General features: G+C 42.8%; 2 protein-coding genes across 2 annotated transcripts in view; one reads left to right on the top strand and one right to left on the bottom strand.

The window, feature by feature from the left end:
- Positions 1 to 6,555: 6,555 nt before the first annotated feature.
- On the bottom strand, positions 6,556 to 8,505 carry LOC115343630. Its single transcript, XM_030019836.2, has 2 exons — positions 8,392 to 8,505; positions 6,556 to 7,375 (listed from the first exon to the last, which is right to left on the bottom strand). The coding sequence occupies exons 1-2, from the start codon at positions 8,401 to 8,403 to the stop codon at positions 6,713 to 6,715; spliced, it is 675 nt and encodes a 224-aa protein (XP_029875696.1). The 5' UTR covers positions 8,404 to 8,505; the 3' UTR covers positions 6,556 to 6,712.
- ADAMTS5 (ADAM metallopeptidase with thrombospondin type 1 motif 5) overlaps positions 7,375 to 26,010 on the top strand; it is a 47,381-nt gene continuing 28,745 nt past the window's right edge. Inside the window, exons 1-2 of the mRNA XM_030019835.1 lie at positions 7,375 to 8,617; positions 20,133 to 20,265. Of these exons, the coding sequence (XP_029875695.1) occupies positions 7,655 to 8,617; positions 20,133 to 20,265 (1,096 nt within the window). The 5' untranslated portion in view covers positions 7,375 to 7,654. The remainder of the gene's footprint in view (positions 8,618 to 20,132; positions 20,266 to 26,010) is intronic.

Below are 26,010 nucleotides of genomic sequence, written 5' to 3'. Positions count from 1 at the left end.
TGTGCCTTGTATGCCCATAGGAACATATCTTCTGGCTTAGTTTCATCCCAAAGGAATCCCGTTTGTGTGCTCCATGACCCCTACCTGGTGCAAATCAAAGCACAGTAAGTGGAGATGATAGGGAGAGTCACTCAAAAGCACATGCATGATCCTACCCTAGATGCACCCTGTATGCACCTACATGCCTTCTTAGACAATGTACAAGACAAAGAAGTGCTCTCAAAAAGATCCTACCTGTGGATTAATGTTACAGAAGTATCTGTGGCGAGAGCAAGTTGCAGGGTCTCCACATTTCCCTTTCATGGCAAAGATTTCTATTTCAAGTGAGGACAAGCCAGACGAAGCTTTGTGCCAGGCAGTGGTGCCACTTGACAGCACTCCCCCCGGCTCCTGCCTCAGAGGACCTGCAAAGTTCTCTCTCCCTGAGTTTCAGGGCAACCTGGATTCAGATGGAAAAATCTGGCACACGGCAACCAGAACTTGATATCTTAAGTGGTGCAGCGTGTGTATTAATGCCAGGTGAGATCTGGCAAGTGAATGTTTGTTTTAAATTTCTCTTTAATCACTCTTACAGTTTTAACTTTGAAGTCTAGGGAAGTACATTTTCTGGTTTATGCCTCAGATGACATGGAAAAAGATATTCCACCTACAGTACTGGAATATCATTTATAGATGTGTAAATTCATAAAGCTATGCCTCTAACAGTTTGCCCACATGGAACTATCCCAACTTGCATCAACTGAGAACTTGACTGAAGAAAAAAAAAAAAAGAACAACATTTGAGGCATTTCTTTCATTATAATTGCCCTGGTATTTCTGATCCAGCTATTCCAGAGTATATGCAAGAACATATATCCAGCCTATGTGCAAAAAAGAACAAACAAGATTTGGGTAGAAGTGAGGGGAGGCTAGTCGCCTGCTAAATCAGTATTGAATTAGTTTTTGTTTAGACATGGCTCATTAAAAATTTTAAGGCACATAGCTGGCTGAAAGGGTAGATTGACAAATAGAGCTGGGAGGACAGGGAGAAGCTGAACATACAAATTGTTGGAAAAATATTTAAAGAAATAATGATAAAAAGTGGTAAGGTTTGGAGGGGTACAAGAATACTTGGATTTATCCAAGTTCTGTTTTCCTACTACAGATGTTCTGCTAACTAGAGCAGAGATGTTCAGAGACCACATATTGGCTGTAAAATTCTAGGACTGAGATTAATTAAATGTCTGCTGCTCCTCATACAAACTAGACTCCAGAGTTTTTCAGGCCTTCTAGTCTTCTAGAAGAACAGCTGTAGAATACATCAGGTGTGTATCTTGCACTCTTAAAATGTATTTTTATAACAAGTGTCATTTTTTTATAAGAAAAGTTTAACATCTTACCCTTCCTCTGATAATCTTGCTGCTGTTCAGGAAAAAAAAAGGATAAGGGTCTGATACTTACTACACTAACATCTGATACTTCCTGCAGAGCACTGCCTCCACCCAACATGTGTTTTTAAACAAAATTCATAGTAGGTTCAATGGTCACAATTATTCACCTATGTTATGGTTTATGTGAGTTCATTCCTTGCAACAGTTGTAGAAAGGTGAGGACCCCATTCTGGTCTATTCTCTAGGTCAATAGCTAGGAAATATAATTCGTCATTTGCATCTCCTTTTCCTCCTGACTGGACAATGTCATAGCTTCTTTTGATCAGTAAACACCCCTCCTCTGGATACTGCTATGCAGGCAGGAGGTATATTTTATTATGTGACATATTTTTATGTATGATTAATCTTGCAGAAATCTCTTTTCCTCCTCCATAAGTGGATACCCTAACAAATTGATTTCTAGCCAGGCCTCAGACAGTTTCCTATTTTAATTTGATATGGTACCCACAAATTCACAATATTCTTGTGTTGTTACACTGAAACAATACCGCTATTTCAACACTGCCCAACCCAGCTTTAAGACTATAACCCTTGCGGCTGCCCCCTTAGCTCTTACAGAAAAATGAAGCTGATGTCAAATGTAAAATTTTCAGCCTGCTGGAACTGTTATATACTTGATACATTACTTACACATGCCACTTATAAAAACATAAACTCCAAGCCAAAGGCGTCTCCTTCGCTCCCACATGGCTGTAGTTGAGGAAGATGTCATTGACCGTAAAGAAGCAAGTAAAACATTTTGCCTTAAAGCTACAGTGCTTCACACCAAAAAAAGACTTACATTTCTTACCGAATATGACTGCTTTAACTTCATGATTTTATTGTAACTGAAGATATTTTTATTCTAAACGTGGCCAATTACAACAGCTATGGGTGGTGGTCATATGCAGTGGTGGCCTGTGAGGGGCACAAAGGCACAACCTGACTAATGCCATCCAGGAACTTGTGCACTGAGGAACACCAGCCTCAGTGTCTTCATTGTGAAAATACTTTTTAATTGTTTTTCTGAGGTAGATGTTACTTGACCTTTAAATTCAGGGCCTACAAAAACTTTGCACTGGACTCCTTAGAAATGCCAGCTGTGTGTGGAAGAAACGCCAGCGGTGGAAATGAGAGAACATGCAGTGCACAGCAAGCTTCCTGCTACTGCGTTTGCTATATGCAATATGAGAAAGATGAAGAAGTTAGCTCAGTCTCCAGAAGCTCTCAGTTCCCAAAGCATCTGGTAAGACTGGCAGGAAGGATACACCAGTAATGGTGATGTTGGCTTATTTATCAACCACAAACCCATTCAATATCAACAAGCAAGTTAGAGTCAGTCAAAACAATTGCCAGGAGGTCTCCATCTGAATGGGTTTTCATAGCATTCAAGCCACGTAAAGACACATAGTCCAAATAAGGGACAATGTTGACTATGCCGCTGTCCTAGGGTGGGGGTCAAAGGCTGCATAACTTCTTCCAAATGCCGGTATATCTACTCCTTCCCAGAATGTTAACCAAATTCACCTTTAAGAGTTCTTTGCAAAATTACTTATAATGAGTATTTTATTTAATAATGAGCACTTTAGAAATAAATGTCTTCAGTGGTTTTAATGCATCACCATAGGAAAGCTTTAAAACCAATAGACTTGAACATTATAGTCATAAAATCGTATTGTTAAAATTGCTGACAAGACCAATAAACTATGGTGAATTTGAAAGGCAGCAAAGTATCACTGATAGATTTGTGGGGAATAAAGATTCAAACAGCCTCCTGTTGCAGGCAAACTTGATCTTGTTGATAAGCATATTAAAAATGTTCCATAAAGTTAACAGAGGCTTTCAATTCTCAGGAGGGACAAACCTGTCCCATGTTAAGAAGTGTGTTGCTACACGTAGATTCTCGGATAGGAACTTACTTACCCAAACCTGAGTCCAGTTCCCAGCTATAGGCCTGTGTTGATCACAAGTCTATCAAATGTTGTTTGGCTGATATTACTTTAGAACATGTTGAGCAGGCAATTTTCTTGGGTTTGATTGGATCTTCCTATAATTTTACAGAAAAAACTAGTATCTCCCATAGTAATTGCTATCTCCCCTGTGCAATTACATAGAAATGTCAGACAGTCCTAACACCAGAAAAATAAAAGCTGAACAGAATATTTTTTAATTTCCAAGGAGGATGAGTTAATTTAATGGTGAAAAGACAGGCACTGTTGTGTAGGACATCTATGCTAGGCCTTGACTACTATCAGGGGGCTGTAGGCAGACACAGGACTCATTTGTTGACACCCTGGATTCAAGGTTTTCTATCCCTAGTAATGTGACTGAGAACTGAAAAAGAGGTGATGTAAAACAGGACCCTTCTATAAGACAGTTTGAAGGACACGTGGATAAAATGATTAGCAACTTTGTCGGTATCTCTGTGTCTCTCAAGCTATTCCTCCATATGAGTGTTTATAATGCTTACAGCAATATTTGGTATGTGGCTAAAATACTATTTAATCAGGAATCCCCAGCTACCGAGGCTGTTACTTGAAGGTTCCTAAACGGTTTCAAGAACAAACCCAGGGGGTGAAACACAACCTTAATGAAAGGAGCTCGCAGTCCAGAGACTCAAGAGGACTGTGTCTTTTTACATCGGGGTTGAATTTGGTCCTAAGTGTACAAAACTTGTGTTGTGCCTTAAAGCTAATTGAGGATTTGTGGCTCTCTATCTCTCAGCTGGGAAAGGTCAGCTCTGAGATTTCCAGGTCAGAACTGTTTGACAAGGATTTAGTGTCATCTACAACTTGGGACATGCTAACAGGCTTTCTTGTTTAAAGGCAATGCTGTTAACTGTAAAAAGAGGCTAAGACTAAGAGGGCAAAACTGGGAGGAAAAAGAAGATGATTTGTTTAAGTCATTTATCCTTATACTTCAAGACTCTCAGACTAGAAGAGGGTTCCTCTTGTTGCGTGAGGCATGACTTACCTATCTTTCCATTACTACACTGCTGAGCTATTAGAGTTTTGATACGTAAATAGGAAATATCATAATCTATGGGGTAATCTGCACAGGCTAATTTGTACCTTCCTGGAAAGCCTAGATCCTTGCTCAGTAAAACAGGGCATTGTGGAAGCTTAGCCAACTTTTCCTGTCATTTGGGAAATCAAAGACAACACAAGAGACGAGCAGTAAGATGCACCATATAATTACCGCTAACCTTTCTAAGCACTCCTGTTTTTCCTAGGCTATATGGCCAGACAGTTGGAATTATGTTGTAGCATGGGAGAACATTACACTGGCCTCTTGTGCACCATATGCCTTTTCATTGACAAACTAACACTTTTTTAATGAGAGTTTCTGAGGTTGTTATCCAAATTACATTCCTTATCCCAGATCTCATCTTTAGCACCTCTCCCAGAGGTATCTGGGAGTTTGGACCCAGATATATATGCAAATCCAGGGCTTGATCAGGTCACAGTGAAGTCAATAAAAATATTGTTGGTGCTGAACAGACATCTACTAGGCTCAAATGAAAAGTAAAAGCCATCCCAGAAAAAGTGGAAGACAAATTACAGGTTCTTTTTTAAATCAAAATATGCCTTCTTCTTGCGTCTCCCTCCCTTTAAAATTTTGACTGTCTTTTTGACTTTGTAACTAGTTTAAAGTAACTGAGAAAATGTCTAAATTTGAAAATGTTGAATAGTCCTGGACCAATGCCCCAAAAATGTCATGTGACCTTCCTGATACAGAACTCTTAATTTTGGAACTTACTGACTCCAGTCAAGAATTTTTGGTGATGATAACATACTGAAATGTAGAAAAAGAAATACCAGGAGTTTGAGAAATGAACTTTTGTTTGCAGGTATCACCATTTCCGGAAAAATGGAAAAAGAACACCTGCAAAACTTTGGTGCATAAGCATAACCTCAGGGTTATTTATGTTAATGTAATCGTTTACATGGGAATATTAATTTTTGAAACGTTTGTTGCGCTAGTTAACCTGTTCTTTGCAGAAGTGTTAGACTCTCGAAGCAGCTCTGGAAGCTACAGAGGCGGGTGCTGGTCCGCCGTGCTTTGCGCATCGCACCACCACGGTCCTGGTTCTGCGAAGTATTACAGATGTGCACATCGTTCCCTCGCAGACAGAGGGGTCGGGCTGCGATGCTGTTTGCAGGCTGGGACGAGACCGGAGAGCTGCATCCCCTTTGGAGTCGTGCAGCTAGAGAGCACCTGTTCCTGGCACCCGTCTTGGAACGCGGAGAGGAAACACGAGATAACCAGCAATTTTGTTCCCCATGCGTCCGTGCCCGACTCGATGCAAGTAGCGCACCCCGCGATGCCGGGTCGCGTACCGCAGCAGGAGGGAAGCCGGCGGGGTCGGACTCCTCCGGGGTCCCGCTCCTCTCGCCTTCCCGGACCCCAGGCTGCCTTCCAGCCCTCCATCTCGGCAGAGAGCGAGCTGTTTGCCTATCTCCCCTCACTCTCCGGGCAGTGTTAAGGTGGAAAGGACAGACGAAAAGTCAGTGCAGACATCTGCCCTTTGTGGTGTCCCCGGCGAGGCAGGAAGCGGGGGACAGACGAGGGGAGAGGGTGAGTGGATGTGCGTGTCAGTCAGCGGGGGGATGATCTAAGTATCTGAAGTCATTCAAAAGGTCAAAGCGAGCATTAACTCTTCCCCGCCCTCCCTCCTCCTCGGGGGCTCGGAGGAAATCACAGTCCGCCCAAACTAGATGACAGCTTGCCGGGACTTAATGACAGGCTGGGTGCAGACGAGTCGCGGCCGCCCAGACAAAGGGAGGAAGTTTGGTGCTGCCGCCGGCCCGAGTCTAGAGAGGCAGGGTCAGGGGACGAGCCAGGACGCGGCGGGGGCGCACCCCCCCGCCCGGCGCAGCCACCCCGCCCGCCCCACCGGCGCTCCGCAGCACCGGCGCTCTCGGAAAAGCCCCGGCCGCTTCCCTCCCCTCGGAGAGCCAGGCGTAAATCTGCCTCCTCCGCCGAACAGGGCGAAATGAGCGGCAGCGTCAGGCAGCAGAGAGGGCGAAGCGGGCAGGACGTGAGGTAAGCGCAGCTTCGCCGTCCCCGGCCAGCGGTGACATCTCCAACCCCGGGTGACTCTGTGTCTTTAAGCGATGCGAGGGAAATCTTGCGTTTTTCACACACAAACATTGTTTCTCCCGGCCTCTCTCCCCTCCCCGGCTTCCTCCCGCTCTTTCCCTCTCCTGCCTCCCTCTCTCCCGCTCCCTCTCCCTCCCTTTCTCCTCCCCCCGCAGCCCCCCCCCCTTTCCCCCACCCCTCAAGTTTCTCCCTCTGTCTGATTAAATGAGAAGGAAGTGTGGGAGTGGTGGTTTTGAAGCTCTCCCTTTAAGAGGCAGCCTGCAGTGACGAATTGTTGAAATTGCCATTGCAGGATGGCATTCCGCTATAAATTCATTGTTCCACCTCCTCTCATCTTCACATTTCTCTCCCTTCTCCTCTTGTTCACATCGACAGACTGGGGATAACAACAACAACAACAGAAAAGATACAGGGAGGGGGCTTTTACAAAAATCCGGGACGTTTTCCGCTTCTTGGGCTTTTTTTTTTTTTTTTTCCTTTTTAACCATCTCACCGGAGACGATCGAGGCGGGTTTTGGTGCCTGAATTTCTTCTCTCCCCTTCTCCTCCTTCTCTGCAAAACAAAAGGGGGCAAAAGAAGGAAAGGGAGCCCACTGGAGCCCGAGAAAGTGCCGAGTCGCAGCAGACCTGCCCCCTGCCCCGGCTGCTGCTGCTGCTGCTGCTGCTGCTGCTGCTGCTGCTGCTGGTGATGATCCGGTGACTACAGCAGAGAAGTGGAAGAGGTGTGGGAAGTGCTCAAACTTCTCTACTTGCAGGGTCCGAGCCTCCTCTCCTCCTTTTTCTCTCTCCCCCCCTTGCCTCCCCAGCAGCAGTGATTTGGGATTTTTTGCTTCTCTCTCCTTCCATGTGCTCCCGGCTCTTCCCTGCAGAGAAACACAAAGTTCACACGCGAGCGGCTTTTGTTGACATTTTTTTCTCTCCCACTCACACTTGACTCGAGTTTGAGAGGGAGAACTTTCTTTTTCTTTTTGTTTTTCTTTTTTTTTGTTTTTCTCCCCTCCTTCCCCCTTCTCTCCTTCCCTTCACTACGTTGCTGCACACCGCCGACCGGCTCTTCCCACCCCCCTCCCCAACTCTTGTTGTTATTATTACTACTACTAATTATCACCACCACTGTGGCCGCTCCTGACGGCGAGGCAAGCATGCTCCTCAAGCTGCTCTCCCTGCTGCTGGCTGCCGAGCTGCACCTCGCTCTGGCCCAGCCGCCGGCACCTGCCGACGACGGAGCGCCGCCGCCCCCCGCCGCCGCCGCCCCGCCGCCGCCCCGGCCCCGGCCCCGGCCCCGGCCCGGCCCTCCCCCCGGGCCGCCCCGCCGCCCCCCGCCGCCCCGCGGGGCCAGCGGCGTCGTGCGGCGCCTCGACCCGACCTACGCGGGGGGCGGCAAGGCGGGCTACGTCCTCTACGCCGGCGGCCACCGCTTCCTCCTCGACCTGGAGCGCGACGAGGCGGTGGGGGCGCGGGCGCCGCGGGCCGGCGGGCCGCCGCGCTGCTACTACCGCGGCACGGTGGACGGCAGCCCGCGCTCCCTGGCCGTCTTCAACCTCTGCGGCGGCCTCGACGGCTTCTTCGCCGTGGGCCGCTCCCGCTACACCGTCAGGCCGGCGCGGCGCGGCGGGGAGGCGGCCGGCCCGCGGATCTACGGGGAGGGCCCGGCCCGCGCCCCGCACCTCTTCCGCAGGGACCGCTTCAGCTTCGAGACGGTGCCGGCCCGCACCAGCTGCGAGACCCGCGACCCGGCCGGGGCGGCGGCCGGGGACGGCCGGCGGCGGCGGCGGCGGCGTCGCTCCGTCTCCCGGGCCCGGCAGGTGGAGCTGCTGCTGGTGGCCGACGCCTCCATGGTCCGCAAGTACGGGAAGGGACTGCAGCACTACCTGCTCACCTTGGCCTCCATCGCCTCCCGGCTCTACGCCCACGCCAGCCTGGAGAACCACGTGCGGCTGGCCGTGGTGAAGGTGGTGGCCCTGGGGGAGAAGGAGAAAGGGCTGGAGGTCAACAGGAACGCCGCCACCACCCTCAAGAACTTCTGCAAGTGGCAGCACCAGCACAACCGCCTCGACGATGACCACGATGAGCACTACGACGCTGCCATCCTCTTCACCCGCGAGGTAGGCATCACCCCGACCGACAGCGACTTCGTGTCCCTTGAATGATGCGTGGTGGGGTGGCTGGGCTGCAGTGAGGCCAGCCCCGCAGCCCTCCAGCCACATTGCCCTGCTTTGCCTGGCGGTTGCCTCCCCGCTCATGTCTTCGGCCTTTCCGTTGGGCTGCGCTGCGTTTCAGGGACTGGCACGCTCGCGCACAGCTGCCGGGGATGGAAGAGGGGTTGAAAACCTGTTTGCGTGTGCCCCCTCCCCTGCAAGGTCATCCCCATGGTGGGGGGACAGTCATTCGTGCCAGTACGGCGCTGGGACCCCTGCCAGGGCAGAGAGGTGGTAATTTGCCTGATCGGGGGACTCGGCTGGGGCCGCCTAACTTAGCTCTGCTTGAGAGATGACGCTGTTCCATCTTTCCCAGTGAGATGTTTCACACACAGCCCCTCTCTTTCTGGGGAGGTGGTCCAGGCAAAAAGGGCTGATAGCACTTCCCAGCCTAAATTAGTCCCCAAACAAACCTGCTAGTGAAAATGGTAGAGAACACCTTAAAAGTACACGCGACTTCCTTGTGGAGTGAGTTGAGATGCTATTTCCAGCAAGAATAGCTCCACCACACTGGAAGCCAGCAGCACTTGTGGTTCAAGGGTAGGACGTAAATGCAAACCGCAGGTAAACAGAGCTGCAAATGTTGAGTGAGTTGGGCTGGTGGTAAGGGGATGCAGTCTCTTTCTCGTTCCCCAAGTGAAAAATGGGTGTCCTGATCAACTGTGGGTCAGATCCAGACGGTATTACCAATGCAGAGCTGTGCCTTGCTCCTTGCCTGGTTGTTAATTAATTGCATTGCCAGAGGTCGTTAAGGGACATTGCTGTAGTAGACATGTGGCCGAGTTTATGCAATGAAGTTCTGTAAGAATATCCCTTCAGCGGCTTGGGTTTGGTGTTTTCTTTTTTTCCCTTCCCCAAGTACGAAAAAAATAACTGCATGACTTTCCGTTCATTTGAGTTCTCCTGCTTTTCTACATCATAGGAGCCTGCCAAAAAGGATGCTTTGGATGGTTTGTGGAAGGAGTTGCTCCAGAAGGGGGAAAAAAAGCGCCTGGCTTGCTTTTATAGCTGTAAATAGTTGAAACATTAGGTTTTATGTCAGTCAGGCATCACTTGTACAGCAGGAGCCTTTTTTTGCAGTTTAAAGCCCATCGGTCCAATTTGCAAGCTTTCATTTTTTTATCATTATAATCTGAATCAAAGCAGGTTACCTAGGATGGGTCAGAATGCTCTTGCTTTTTGCTATAAACATCCTTTCTAATGGCTTATTAATTAAGCCTAGGCCAGAATCCATCACTTTTCACTGAAGACTGTTTTTCTCTGCCAGTATTCCCATGTATTTCCCTGGGATTTATTACAATTCAGAAACTCTTAGGGTGGCAGACTGTGAATCTTAACATCAATTATTAAGTTAATTTGGATTGAGATAGGATGTGAATTTAAAGTGCACTTGCTTTACAGATTCTTATCTGTAATTCTTTGCATGGATGACCTCCTGCCAGAATAAGAGTGTGCTGCTGCTAATCAGTAATCAACTTCCACAGATTCCTGAGGAGTGCATCTTCCATGCATAGAGTTACTTCTTTTGGATGTAAGTAGTACCTAAACTAAACAAAATGTCACAGTTCTTGTGTTTTCCTTCTACTCTTAAGATGCAAATATTGCTTGCACTGTTACTTAGGGATGTAAATGCTTTGCAAGAAGAAAGCACAGGGTTCCGTTTTCTTGGTTTACATTTCAACACGTTTAACTATGGAATTAGCTCTTCAGTGCAGTTCAGTATAACTTAATCTGCTTTAATGATTTGCTGTGTGCACACGCACATTGTTTGGCATTACATTTCAGTATTTGACTCAATAGGAACAAGACTGTAGTTTCTTGCTACATGTGTTCATGATGTTCTTTGCAGGGACTGTGTGTGAGTCCACACGATTTTTATATGCTTACACTTGAAATGCCAACATGAATCTATTTACTCCTCTTGGAATGTAAACACAAAAAGGGTTAAAGGATGAAAAAGCAGTAGAGATGTTTCCTGGAGAAAACAGCCCCAATTTGAACTAAAGAGAGATTTTTTCCAGTTTAGCTTTTCAATGAGAGTGGCAGGAATTGGCAGGAGGATCCAACTTTTACAACTGTGTTTTGAATGTATGAAGTACGTTGCTTAGCTACTAGACGCCAAGCCATGGCTGCATGTTTTGATGGGCTCTGAATACCGTCATGCTAATTTTTGAACATCCAGATGTCTTTTAAATGGCTTGGTTTTTAGGCATGGGGTAAATGTGTGAGGTACATTTTCCATCTTTGTTTACTAACTGAGGCCACCTTGAACTTTGTGTCTCTGCGTCAACAGAATAATATTTGCAAATCATCTGTCAGCTGAATGCATGTCCTCAGCCACATGTAACTGTTTATGTGTAGTTAGAATCTAAATTATGCATGCCTGATGCCATACAAGTCTCTAATATAATAATTATCTTCGTTCTGGAGCGACATTTACTTGGATGTTATTTTTGACACCAAAAGAGGCTCTCTGAAAACTCAAGCTTTACTTGAGTTCCTTATAAAGGAAGAATCCCGTCAGAATTCAGCAGCATTGCTTCCTCCTCTAATGTTGTCATTACTTGTTTGAAGATAAATTACTAACCACTGATGGACTAAGAGTGTGCTGGCAGCTCTCCCTTACTATAAAATTAGTACTGGCGGTTCAAATTATGATCATCATCGTCATTCATATTAGCAAGTACTTCCCATGCAAAAAGATTTTTAGAAGGATATTTACTGATTCTGGATTAAAACATCCACTCACTTTCGGTCATAATCTGTATTTCATTTGATAAGGGCTTTAAAGCAATCATGCTGCAGGGCATAGTAAATAGTAAATAAATATGAACATGAGTTCAGTTTTGGGTGATACAGACAGCGTGTTAAAGCTGTTTTAAGGCTCTGTATTGCTTATCAGTGGTGGCAAGGACCATGTAACTATCCATTAGCTGCACTGAACCCTACTTTTACTCTGTAACTGCAAGGAAAACTACAGTAACGTGTCTGATCATTATTATCACCTATGTAGGAGATTGTGAAAACCTTTGGCGACACAGAAATTATCTACCACTAAATATTGCAGAACCTTAGTTGGGTTCCACAGTGATTATTTAAATTCCCAACATCTAATAAGTATATTTTCCCAGTGGTCTCAATCTCTCATTTTGACCCATGATGGCCAGTATCAAGCCTGACAGAGGTCTGACTTGTCAGTACCAAAAGGTGATCATTTTCTAATAAATCCCGTGAGAGCTCTCATTAAGGCAGCTTGGCCTTAACAACCTTAGAGAATACATGGGTCCCCTGCTGTTTGACTACTTTGTGGTTGAGTCCTTGATAGCAGCTGTAAATTTTTGGGCCGCAGGCATCCTCAGAGCATCCTTCGTGGAATATAGTGATGCAAGGATTCCATTATTTGGTGTCCAGGTGAGTCCTCTGCCCCATGCAGCAGTAGAGAAGTGGCTGTGTGGTGGGAAGGAGGAAGAGCTTGTAAAGCCGCCTTCTCTTGGAGATTAGCTCACTTGGTTCTCAATGGCAGTGAAGTCAACAGCAAATTTAGAATTTCAGACTTTTTTATTGTGAACAGGTTTCGGAAGCTGGAAGCAAGTTATCTTCAGTCTTCAGGTTTTCATGGGTGCAACAAAATACTTGCCAGATTATTCGTCACAGTAGAAAAACATATCAGACATGACTTGCAAACTGCACTTGAACTCAGGCTGTTCTTTTCCGAGGTCTAGCCTGCTCTGCAATTACCCTCTAGTATTCATCCAATCTATTTCATTAGTGACTCCTAGTTAAATTTCAAGTGAACTGTTGAATGCATTTGGACAAAATCCAGTTCTCTTCCTTTCCTTTCCCCCCAATTCTGAATCATGTGAAAATTAAAACAGACACTTCTCACAGTAGATACAAGCAACAAGAGAAAGAAAAAATACTTTCCTAAGTGCTTGTTAGCATCATCCATGATAGTACCATCATGCCTGGCTCTAACAAAAAGTTCATATTAGAGCCAAAGGCCACTGTCCTGCCTTTTTCCACACAGTAATTATATGGGTCTTGTGTGTGTGATTTAGTTTAACTGTCAATCTGACAGTGCAGTTGAAATTAACAGCAAGCTTTGGATTATCTTAGCTCTATAGATGATAATGTCATTGCATGGAGCACATGCTTTCTTTGGCTTTAGTTCCTTCTTTTTTTCTTTTATGTATTACCAACTTCACACAATTATTATCCCATATTAGTAAAAAAGGTCACTGTACCAATGGTCAATAGAGTATATTTCACTAATGTTTATTATTATTATTTTGAAGAAATTATAATGTGATGTGTCTACCAGTTTTGTAGTGTTTTCACCAATTTTGTTGCAAATCTAATACATTTAGATAATGTCCCTGGGGAAAATAAAGTGGGACATAATTTGTGCAGGAGAAGTAGCGTGATTCATGCTAATCTACAGATATGGCGTGGTTTCCCCACAGAGGAACTATGGGTTAGGCAAGTTAAATCGAACATTTTTCCTTGTTCACCTATCACCAGTTTCATGACTGAAACTTTGCCCTTCCCCTCCCCATGCAGAATTCAAAAGCTTTATGTGCGTTTTTTCAGTATTTTTAAATAATCTTTGGTTTGCATAATGCTGTATTTTTTTACGTGCTTTAGGAAAGAAAGAAGTTTTGTTAATATGTACGTTCAGAGTATAAAAGCTTAATCCAGTTTAGGCTCTGTTTCTAATAGTTTGTTGCAGAGTGTCCTGGGATAATGAGTTCCTACGGTCCTCATACCATATAAGGGGAGAATAAGAACATGCCTAAATATCCAGTCTGGTGAGGAGGTGGTTTCTGAAGCCAACAAATGTAGCATGCTGTGCTAAAGTTAGCCCAAGAGGACGACACCCATGCATTGGGTTTTCTTGCATTTCACCTTACCTAGAATTCAGAGAGACAGCTCTGTACATTTGAGATTCAAATGCCCAAAACTCAGTCCTGAATTTAGCATATTAACCTGAAAGGAAGATGACCTCAATTTTTAAGTTAAACTACTGGAGTAAAATATGTGACTTTTGTTTTGGTCAGTATGGCAGGTATCACCACTCCTGTTTTCCCAGAAAGATAACCAGGCTTTGGTCTTTTCTCTCAAAATACAGCCATGGGAGGACAAAGCAGTAACCCAGTGAGTCTGATGGGGGTCCTTCCTCGCTTCAGAGCAATGGCAAAGCCCTCTCCCTGGTGCCCTAACCTGGACATCCCCATGAGCGAGACCCACCAGTATCTCAGGAAGAGGACTTTTCACAGCAGTCTTCCTCCAGGGCAGCCTTCCACCATTTTGGCTTGTAAAGTCTCTTTTTAAGTGTCGTAGTATCGGTTGAGGGGTAAAGTAGACGATTCTCTAATTACTTTGTTCACCAGTTAGCCCTTATTTTTAATACCTTTTGTGGTCTTTTGTCTTACATCTTGTGCTCTTTTTGACTTCCAGACATCGTGTGCTCCTGGGGTGATACCCGTAATACTGTTCGTGTCAACCTTACTTTTCTCCACGTGTGCCGTTCGGCGTTGCTGTGACATTAATAAACTTTCACCCACTTTGCAGAGTGGGGTGCAGGAAGGTGGATGTGTGGGTCCCAAATCACACCTGACTCTGCCTTCCCTTCACAGGGCTGCAGTGGGAACGCTGCTGCAGGAAGTCGGAAAGTCATATTTAATTCCTTCCTCTGCTTGAGGGATTTTAGGTCTGTATTGCCCGCCTCCCAGGAGAGGTCCTTAACCGGTATGTTGTAAGCTGTTCCAGGTGTTAAGGAAACTTTCCACCTCTCTGACCAAAGCTATGTCACTGTTTAGCAAGTAATTTAAGATTCATATGGTGAGAAGGAGAGAAATCATGACCTGAAGCCACTGACTGGAGCACACCGCTTAGAGGAAGGGAGTCTGGGTTCCCAAAGCACGGAGAGAAGACTGTTTCTGTAATTTACTAAAGGACTGTTCAGTGTAAAATACGGAAGCAGGCTGAGGAATAGGGACCAAAAATTAGGTCTCTTCATCAAGTGCCGTAAGCACTAACTGCAGCCTGGGCTAGGGAAACCTTTGGCACATGGGCTGCAACAGGAGGAGCCACAACTGCCTGCGTGCAAGGACACGGCCAGACCTTCATTGTAGACCATAGTCTGGCATAGACCATAGGGAACTCTACTGAGAAACGTGCTTCTAAGTATCCTCATCCCTGAAAGGAATTTGAAGCGGGATCACCTTCTTATTGGGCAAAGGCTTTAACTGATGAGCCATTGTAAAGAAACCAGAAAAGCAAGTGAATAAACACACAGAGATGTAAAAGCTGTTGGCTGTACTTTAAAAAGGTGATGTGCAGCTGAGCCTGATAGAAAGCCTATTCCTGTTGGTTTCTCATATGTGTGATCTGAGAACGTATGTAGGCTTAGCTTCCCTTAGGGGCAAAGATGGAGAAACATTAAGCATCTCAACCCCAATCAAGCTTTAGTATAAACTAAGTGTTAAGCTGCCTAGGACTGTAAAACTGTGGCACTTTGGAGCCCATAAGGTCACAAACTGCAAGCCCTATGAAGGGTATGTAACTCAAAGACCAGAGGACGTGTGAGCCAATTTTGTTCTTCTGCCCTTGCATTCCACCAAACTGTCTGTGTTGGTGCTTAAATGCTGTTTTGGAGTCAGTCCACAGGGTCTGGCCTAATATCAGGTTTCACTAAACAGTTTATTGTTGTTTTTAAGCCTACTGCACAAATCAAAGAATTTCAGGTAAAATAAGTTAACTGCTCCAGCAGGGAGCCGCGACAGTTATCTTCATTCACAACAACGCCACGTATACGTGGCAAACAGCCAGCTGCTCTTGATGTACTTATGAATGCCAAGAAAACTTGGCCTTTAATAAGCTGTCTAATTAACTACTAGTCTTATGATGTACAGCTCAGTTTTCCGAAGTCACTCCTTTGCCAAAGCTTAAGGCTTAACATCTATTGCCTCCTGTGTAGCAAATGAATTTCTTAGTCGTTCTTCTATTTTGAAACTACTGTAATGCAGATCAAGGGCCAGACTCTGCATTCCTTCTTTAGAAATATCAAGAAACACGTAGTCTTCAAAGCTTCTGTTGCTATTTGGAGGCAATTACATGAGTATACAGATCTGAGTAAGCTATTAACTTTTTAAATAGAAGCCACACACCAGAGCGAAATAATCACTGGAAAGTGATTTTAAGTATCATATGAGTCCCCGCTTTCTTAGTGCTTTAGTGGGAGTATGAAAAGTTGAGGAGACCCATGCAGATTTTTTAGATTGCATCATTCCATCAGGGCCTGTTTTTTAACAAAAAAAGATGATTTTCAAGGGAAATAAAAACTTTTAATGTATTCCCAGAAACTTTACTTCATAGAAGTCTGAGACCGCTTTCCAAGACAGCCCAGGAAACCTAAAAATATGGCTGTTGATGCTGGTAACAAATAATCCATGGCCAGTACAGCTACAGGAGGTTTAAGTCAAAAGAAATTTTGCCGTAAATACTTAAATCAGTGGAGGTGTAAACAGGCGTGATTTTCAGTAACGTCACTCAAAATCATGCTGTTAGGAAGGTCCATGTAGCTAGGGAATGGTGAGTTGACCTGATAGCAAACTTTTCAGAATATTTGTCTCAGAGATGCCACTTGATAGGCGTCAATTATGTATATAGTATATACTATGTAATGCTATGAATAGAAATATATTAAAATTCAAATCATGCAGAGGCAAGAGAATAAAGAATAAATGAGACTGTGAGTTGAGAACATAATGGAGCTGAGTCTTCAAGTAATCTGCCGAATTGACAAACTGATTATTGACAATGTCAGCAGCTTAAAAAAAGCATCCTCATGCAGTCACTGAGGACTGAACTCTGCAAGGAAAACCAGAAGGCTCAGCACATGCTCTCTCTTCAAAGCGTAGCCAACGCATGCCCTGCTCTAGCAGCAGATAGGCAACCCGTAGACATCCCTCCCCAATAACAGCTTCGTACAAAGAAGCTAACGCCAGAAAATATTTCCTGTCCTTGTTTCCAAGATCCTTTACAAGCCTCCTCCACCGCTGCCCAGCTGGGATTTGCTAGGTGGCTGCAGGGCTCCCCACATCGCCTTGCTCAGACTGGGGAGGCAGTGCGGATGTCGTCGCAGAGCTGGCTGAAAGGAATGGGGCTTTACTGCATCACTGTCCACCGCGTTCTGACCGCAGTGCAGTCACTCTCCTCTCTTCTTTACAGGGACTGTTGGTCCCACACCATCTGAGGACAGCTGTTTTCCAGCTGTCCGTGGGGTGTTGGAGGAGCTTGGTAATTTTACAGAAAAGCAATTTTCTGTTTTCTGCTGTGGGATTTCCTAGGAGCAACCTTGAAGTAATACAGCCCTTCAAGAAATTCATTTTATCTGACCCAAAGTTAAGGTATTTCATAAAGAAAGCATAAAGCCTGCTTTGTTTTGTCTAGACAACTGTCATGCAAATGAGCACTGCCTTGAAAGTTACTAGTGGGGTGCTGAGATGTGTGGCTATGTGTCATACTCCGGGAAATGAAGGAAATGGAGGAACAGCGGTTTGATGAAGTGACTGGATTTCTGAGGAAAACCCAGGCATGCACTGTGGTGCAATGTCAGTAACATGTAACATATGAAAGATAACCAAACATTGCTATGTCCATTAGTGCTTGCATATGTACGTAGCTATTTTTTTGATGTCTAATGAAGGTTGTGTAATGCAGTCCTGTGCATAGCTTTCAAAATTTTGAGGGTGGGATTACTAACCAGCCAAGAGTCAGAAGAGCTGCTTGCAGTTAACATCCCTGTCGTAATTTTCCATACTCGATGCATCCCATCAGAAGTAACTCTAAGGAAGTTTATGAGGTTGCCTGCGTAGAAAGATTGTATTCTTTTAATTATGCTTGCGTCATCAAATCTGGAGAATCATTGTAAGGTCTGGTCGCGTCTGCTGGTATAGCTTCATAGCCATATCACTGGCGTAGCTTCCTCTTGTATGCAAATGGAAATAAATCATGCACTGGCATAAAACATCTGTGTGCTGATATAAATGTGCCCACACTGGGAGCAGTACTGATGTAAGTATCTACGTAATAATGACAACCAAATACAAGAAAAGACCAAACGACACAGGATCTTCATGCAGCAACAAGGCCTGAATTAATGCATTTTATACTACTACTGGCACTGTCAACCTGAGAGTAATTTAGACCTCCTCCAGTAAGCTGCTTTCTGTCTGATTTATGTGCTTTTTGGTACTTGTGTAAGAATTTCAGTTCAACTGCTCGTGTGGATTCAGTTCAAATTGCACTAGTATAAAGGTATCTTACTTCCTACACAGCTTACAATCATTTATTTAGACTGATTATAGAAAAGGTATTTTTATTGGTACTACGCACATGCATTTTTTCTGAGTTTTCTTACTCATGCTGCTGTAGGTAAACCACTTACAGTTACATTTACATAGAGTTTATGTAAAATGTACCCTTAGACTGAAAGGGTGAGATTCAGAAGTGATACATAAAGGGCTCAATGGATATGAACCCAAGCAAAAGTAATAGGAGTTTAAGGATTGTATCTTCCTTGTTGAATCTGCCCCAGATGTTGTTTGATGCTATAATAACATGACCTCACTTAGGACCTCTTCCAACATTGGTCCAGAGATGCTGAAAATGATATAAAGTTTATTTGCCTAAATACAACTGGAAAAAAATTTAATTTCTTTTAAAGTACTTGAAAATGAGCATCCTTATTCTGTACCTTCCTGTAAGCCATGCAGAGCCAGAAGCAAAGTCGGGAGAACTAATTGGATGTCAAGGGTGGGAGGCAGTGGGTTTAGAGAGAAAATTGTCTGCATATTATCTGCATTACTACAGAACAGAAGTTTTTCTTAAACCATGGATTATACCTGTGAAAATCTGGGACTCGAAATACTTCTGAACTTTATTCCTTCTCTTCTTGTGAGGCTGTTTTGTTCATTGGTACTGCGGCATTTAAATCCTGACATTAAGTAGCACCAAGAGTGTGCTCACCAAAAAGAGTTCCCAGACACCTGGAAACCAGAACTGATCCTGAAATTCTTGCTCCATATATGTAATATTGCTATGTAATTTCAGCTTGAAAATTTATTTATTTCATCTTGGGGAAAAAAAATACACTTTTTTTTGTAAAGAGATGCTCTGTCACATTATCTGTGAACTCCATGTGTTTTTCTTTGACTTCAGTGGGATTTGAATCCTGTGCATTTTCAAGTTTGCCTAAATTTGAAACTGTCATAATCAGTGAACATTGTTGACCTGAAGCTTCATATGGGATATCTGTTATTCAGATGGATTAATTATGAAAGGCTTCATAAAAGAAAGTCATTATAAAAGGAGATCTGAAGGGAAGAAAAGTCTTGAAAATGAAAGGAAAAAAGGTTCTCTTTGATCATTTTGATAATAACATTTGATAATACTGTCATGCCTTGAAAATGACGATTTCATTCAACCACAATGAAATGTTGAAGTGTTCCAAATAGCATGGTACCTACTTTTCCTTCTCAACCACAAGATCATGTATATGTACATTCAGACTAGTATTCTTCCCTCTACTTCAGCAGAAGCACTGAAAAGTTACTGCTGATGATTAAAACACTATGTCTGACCAAAGCTGCCTTCATCATTATCATCATTATCATTATCGTTATAATTATCATTATCATTCTGGAACGGAAAGAAAAAACCTAACGATACCTGCATGGTTTTTGGAGACACCCCATATCTACAAGTAGGAAACATGGTCAAGTTGTTGCACTAGTAAGACTAGGAATCAAGGGATTTTACACTCTGTCATATCACTGACTTTTTAAGCAACCTCTGAGAATTGCTTAAATACTTGGTATATTGGGTAATACGTCATTGTACTACTTGACAGATGTGACATGAGGTTTAATATATAACAATCTCATTTCTTTTAAGAGCAAGTATAAGACTTGCCTTTGGAAAAGGAAGGTGATCTCTGGTTCAAGGACTGATCAGGAATCTGAAGCTTTCTCTCTGTGCCTTGGTTCACCTGTAAATAAAGACAGTATTCTGTTTTTGTTGTCAGTGAAGAAATGCTTCTACAGCGTGTGTTTTGAATACCTAACTCAATGCAAGTTTGAGCCTCTGTATGCATTGCAGAAATACAAATTGAAAAATAATTAATTACAGAACGTATCCAAATCCTGTTAAAGTCAATGAAAATGCTCCCACTGACTTTACCGGGGTGGGATTGGGCCATTGTGCTTTTAAACTGCATTGTCATCTTTAGATGGAAACTTATAATGATGTTTTTATGCAGGTTCTCCTGTTTGTAAAGGGCTGGTGACTTTAACCTGTTGTTACCTATGGGTGTAAAAATTTATTTTAATGATTTTTTTTTTCTTTCCTTCCTGGGCAGGATTTATGTGGGCATCATTCATGTGATACTCTGGGAATGGCAGACGTTGGGACCATATGCTCTCCTGAGCGCAGCTGTGCAGTGATTGAAGATGACGGCCTCCATGCAGCTTTTACAGTGGCTCACGAAATTGGTATGCAGTGCCTTTTCTGTTCCCTTGCCAAATCAAACACTTGTAACAGCTGCATTAGTAACCAAAATACTTCACAATTAATTCCAGATTTCCCCTGGTCCAGATACTCACTTGGGGATTAAGGCTGTATACATACGCACTTCAGGGTTAACTAATAAGGGATCAGAAGGCAAGTGAAGGCGCACAGTAGGTGTTTCCTTTCTGACAATGTCGTTTCTAAGCAGTAGTTGAAGTGAAAATTCAAAGGCTACTGCTACTGTCCAAAGATGTTAATATGTGTCCTTCCTGAGAAAGCATTTGGCCCATCTATTGTAATTCATATGCATTTAGTGCATACACAGTGGAAAATAACTCACCTTTTTGAACTACTTGCATGCTCTACTTTTACAAAACTTTTTCTTGGGAGAATGTATTACCTGCAGAGGAAGGCTTTTGTGGAAAAAAACAGAATTCTGATCTTTTTCTAAGTATATGGAAATTCCACCTTTATGGTAAAATATTGTACTAATGTGAATCCTGAAATAAGTGAAATAGTATTTAGGTGATAAAGGTTTGATCAAAAAAATTCTAACTGTGTTACAGTTTCCACCTCAGTGGACAGCAATTTAATGTAGGACCCTTACATGTACCCTTTTCAAGATTTAAGGATTTAAGGTAGAATTAGTGACAGAAGAAAGTCCGTATTCTGGGAGATTACATCTGTCATGATATATTCCTTCAGAGAGACTGCTGCCATCTTTATTGTTTTTAATTTACTAATGTTTTGTGAGCTGTGTTCACTGGAAATACATTCGGTATGAGGGCTATTCACTTTGGTGAGTGAACAGCGATTTAAAAGTGGAGAATGTGCTTTTTTTTTTTTTTCTTAACATTCTTGGAAGGCAATAACAAGGAAAGGAGAACATTCAGAGAGAGCCAATTGCTGAATTGCCTTGTATCTCATGCCAAACCAAAGTAAAGTTTGCTTTGGGAGTATCATTGCAGTAGTTCAATTTTCAAGTAGCTAGCAGGTACAGCCCAAGAGTTGTGTGCCTTATATATACATCTGGCTCAGCAGCCAGAGGTCACCAAGTATGAAAAAGCTGCTGGCATGTCAGTGATCTGACCCTTCAATGAGTAGTGAACCTAACCCTACTGCTCTTATGGTGCTACAAATAAATGAAATCAGTAATGGCTGGAGAGGAATCATGTTGCATGGAAACATAAAATGTTGTGGTAGAATGAGTCCCCAAAACAGAAATTTTATTTTAATAAACAAGAATGTAATTATAAAAGAAAAAGCCCTCTGAATCACTAATTCAGAGCATTTGGAGATAAGTACAGCAATACATCAAATACAACTTTACATCAGATGAATTTAGTGGCATCAAACCTGGATGCTGTGAAGCTAATGACCCATCACGAACCTAGTCTAGAAATGGGACAAGCAGATAGATTGGCAAACTTAGCCTGTCACTCAAAGGCCAGTCTGCTAGAGGGGCTGTTTGTCTCTTCTTGCATCCAGAAGTGACGCTTACTGCTGAAGGTTAGTGGGCATTGGTGAGGTTGGATGAAGGAGCTTCTTGTGATGCCAGTGTTAATATATCTGGTGTGTGAAGAGGTAAGTAATGTGTCTTGACTACCATTTATCAGCAATAAATACATGTTTAGATAGGTTAAAAATGAAAGAACATAGATTAGTAAAGATAGGGATGAACAGTAAATATACATATTATTACCTTAAATTCCACACAAAGAAAATGTAAACAAAAGTGAATTATTTTTAGTGATCTAGAAGCACATTTTTGAAAAAGAGCCATTTTCATACCTAGACATTTACAGGAATCTGTAAAAGCTATAATTTTCAATGTAAAAAAGGCATGAATTGAAATGAATAAATAAGTACCCTAATGGACAAAAAAACCTCTAGTTTGAGGTTGTTTAAAATAACATCCTTTTTTTTTTCTCCTCACCATAAGATTTTAGGAAAGGAGGGGTGTCAAGTCACAGAATGATCTTTGTGTGTGTGGCCTGAAGTGGGAGAAGTTGAGAAGAAAACACAGCTAAAATTGCTTGAGTACTTACATTAAATTAAAGGTCAAAAAAGGATGAAAAATAAAAGTGTGGCATGGGTACCCTTTAGTTAAGCACTTTGGGGAAAACCTTGCTTTATTTTATTTGGAGACCAGATTTCTTCCTACAATTCAGAAGTCTTAAAGTTCCCCCTGTCCTGTGGGTAGGGTATAGCTTTAATTTTACAGCGGCTTGGTTATTTGGCGGAATTCACCTGGCAACAGAGGAGATGCCCTGCAAGACAGAGGGGATGCTAAGGGCTCTAAGCCTAAGATGCTCCTTTCTGTCAGTAGGAAGAGCAAGGTGAGCCACTAAGTAAATCAGAGTCACCATCTGCAGTTTTTTAAATAACCCTGCTGCATGTGCATGGGTAGCAGATGCAGCATCATTAACATGGACTTGATCTGGAGAATGGCTGTGTCCTCACTTTGACTTCCAAGGGGATCTGAATGCTCTTGTTTCCTCTCTGAAGGATCCAAGAGCATTTTTGAGGATCAGATTCTTTCTCTGGAAGACAACCAAAGTAAATGGAACTGCAGCTCAACCAAACAGGACGATGCACAACCTAGGAGCTCAGGTTGGATATGTGCATAGGAAGCTAAAAAGCAGCCTGCTACAGAATAAAGCCTGCCACTTCTGTTGCCAGGGTTTCTACTACATTATGTCTTAGATGTTTATTTTATTTCTTTCAGATAAAATAGATGGATTTTGACCAGTGGTTTTTGAGGGGGAGAGTATGAATGAGCAGCAATAACAGGCAAAATCTCCAAAGAGCTGTAAACGAGAGCACAGAAAGAAATAGATGCAACCAAATTCTTAGTACAACTGATGAGCTGACAATAAGAGGTGGAGATCCATATGTAAAGATTGATGAGGTAGGACCTGAATCTTGTCCTACTTGTATGCAGGAAAATCAGGAATCATTTGTCTCCAATGTCAAATGCAGAAAATGAGGATAAAGCAACAAAAAACAGGAGGAAACCTTGTAACTTTGAATGTGATAATCCAGTTTCTCCTCAGAATAAAGGGAAGCAGTGCATAAATGTTATTTTTAAATCATAGCCTGTCAAGACATCCAGCCGCTAATGGTAAATCCATATATGGTTATTTTCTAGCAGGGAACATGTTGCTATCAGTTTGGATAGCAGTAGCTTTGCTGTCATAAAAATAGCCTGCTGGATTCTTGCCTGAAATCATCAGTTCAGCTCCATGTTGTGGCATACGGGTGTCTTTTTTGACTTTAAGAAACTCCTTCAGCTATGCCTCCATAGCTTTGCAGGGATATCTGAGCTAGTTGAGGCACAGTATGTAGACATTATCTAAGTCTTTGTTATCATCAGCCTACTGTTGGTAAAAAAATGATTTTTCCTTACTTCATGCACTGCTTCACAGAGATATCTGGAGAAAAGCATTGAAGAACCTATGATTGCTCATAATCTCAATGTTTATTTAATGTTTTTCATAGGTCATCACTAACATATTGCTTCTCCATATATCTTTATTAAAATAACCATCAGGAAACAAAAACAACTAGATTCTTACTCTAATACTCTGTACTTTTGGGTTGGAGATTTGTTGCTTTTACAGTGTTGAATTATAAGCCAACCTGTGCATCCCATGAAGATAAGCATGATCCAACATCACCAGCAGGCAGAGTCAATCAATTTGAGGTTACGTTTAACATCTCTTGCAATGGGATATATCCAGTACATGACAATTCCTTGGTTAGTAGCCTGGTGTTGCATTTTGTGATGCAGTCATGGTCAGAAGTTTCTGCTGTCTTTGGCTCCTCCTATGCTGGAGTCCCGCATGCTTCAGTACAGACAGCCCACCATCCTAAAGGGTTTGTCATCTACAAAAACAAAATGAGAAGAGTTCAAGAGGAAATAAGTGGAGGTACTACTCGTTTTATCAATAGGTAATTTCCCCAAATCATAAAGGAAGTCTCAGGGAAAGCCAAGGATTAAACTTGTCTCTTGAGTTTCAATCTAGTCCTTAAATACAAAAGCATCCTTCCTTAAGTCTTTAAGCAGTCAAAGCTCCAGTTTAGTTCAGTGAGAGTTACATGGGTCTAATAACTTAAATTATATGTATCTTTATTCTTTCCATCAATCTTGAAGAACTTTTCTTTTTTTTAAGAGGAGGTGCAGAGAACACACTGCCTTTTTGCTCAGTGGTAATGTTCATTTGACCTTTTGCAAAGTTCTTAGTTCTCTGTTATGCAGCCATGCTGGCATGCTATTACTCTTTCTATCCTCCTGAGTAATATGGTTTACTGATGTTCTTTCCAAGTATTTTATTTTTAGAATATAGCTTTAAAATTGCTACATGGAACTAATTAAACCTCTGTTCATTAGTTTTCTTTTATCTTTTACATGTGACTTTAGAGAAGGGAAGGCCAAAGTGGGGCATAAAAGCAGTCTTCAAATATATTAAAAAAATCGTTGCAAAAATTTACGTAATAAATCATTCTCCATGTCCACCTGGGACAGCACAAGGGGTAATGGCCTTAAATTGCAGCAAGGGAGATTTACTTTAAGCATTAGCCAAGATCATCTAACCAGAAGGACAGTTAAGGGCAGGAATGAATTGCTTGGGGAGGCTGTGAAATCTCCATTACTGGAGGTTCGCAGGACCTGGCTTGCTAAAACAGCTGTGGCTTAGGGGATGCTGATCCTACCCTAGGGCAGAGGGATGCACAAGATGGCTTTTCAAGGTCTCCTCTCAGCCTCATTTTCTATGGTTATGTGAAGTTATCAGAACTTCTTCCACAGCTATACTGTGTAACACCTAAAATCAAGGAACTGTACAGAAAACAAAACTAGAAAATAGCGTGTTTGATACCAAATCTTTTTCAGCATGCCATCATTCAGTGGCATCTGCCACCACTGAGGACAAAAGTATCACATGGGCTGTCAGCAAAGTGTAGTGCTTTATTAGAGAGCATAATTTTATGTAAAGAAGCCATTTTAGAAGTAAGGTACCACTCCTGGGGTCCCTACTCAGGTGGTTCACTGAAATACATCAAAATACAATTTTGCTGAATCTGAGTGGATTGAAAGTATTTATTCAGAGCCTGAGCCTGTATTTGAGTTGTAGGCCTCTGTAGAAAGAGGGCCATGTCTACCAGGTCTAACCTATGTAACCTTTATAGCAAACTGTATGATTCTGACCCTTCTTCAGAAAAAACTGAAACCAAGAACAGTGTGTATGATATTTAAATGGTAGTCTTGCTTTTGATGTCCATAGAAGAGTCAAAAAGTACTCTCATTCCATATTTTACCACATATTCATTTTGTATACACTCAAAGGTAACTAATAGTCATCTTTTCCACTGCTGTACATGTAGCCCTTTGATTTCAAGGCTGTCAAGATAAAGCAGATAAAGACAAGCTTCAGACTTGACAGGTACAAATCTCTTGTAGCCTTTCATTTAAAGGGGGATACATTGCCAAGGGCACAGAATCTCATAGGCACATGAAAAAATAGTGAACGTTGTCTGACTTTCATATTATGTTTCCCTCATGACAGACAAAGTTTAGGCAAATATCCAGGTAATCATAATTAGGCAGATTTGCTTTCTTAAAACAACAAAAAAGAGAGAGAGACAGTACACTCATCCAAGTCTTCTCTGATGACATACATTAGCAAAATTGCTTGATTCCTTCTCTTTGAACCTTTTTCAAAGTTCTA

Source organism: Aquila chrysaetos, chromosome 7 (genome assembly GCF_900496995.4).
Source record: "Aquila chrysaetos chrysaetos chromosome 7, bAquChr1.4, whole genome shotgun sequence".
Lineage (NCBI taxonomy): Eukaryota > Metazoa > Chordata > Aves > Accipitriformes > Accipitridae > Aquila > Aquila chrysaetos.
Note: the sequence above shows the minus strand (reverse complement) of the source record. Positions and strands in the feature narration are given on the sequence as shown.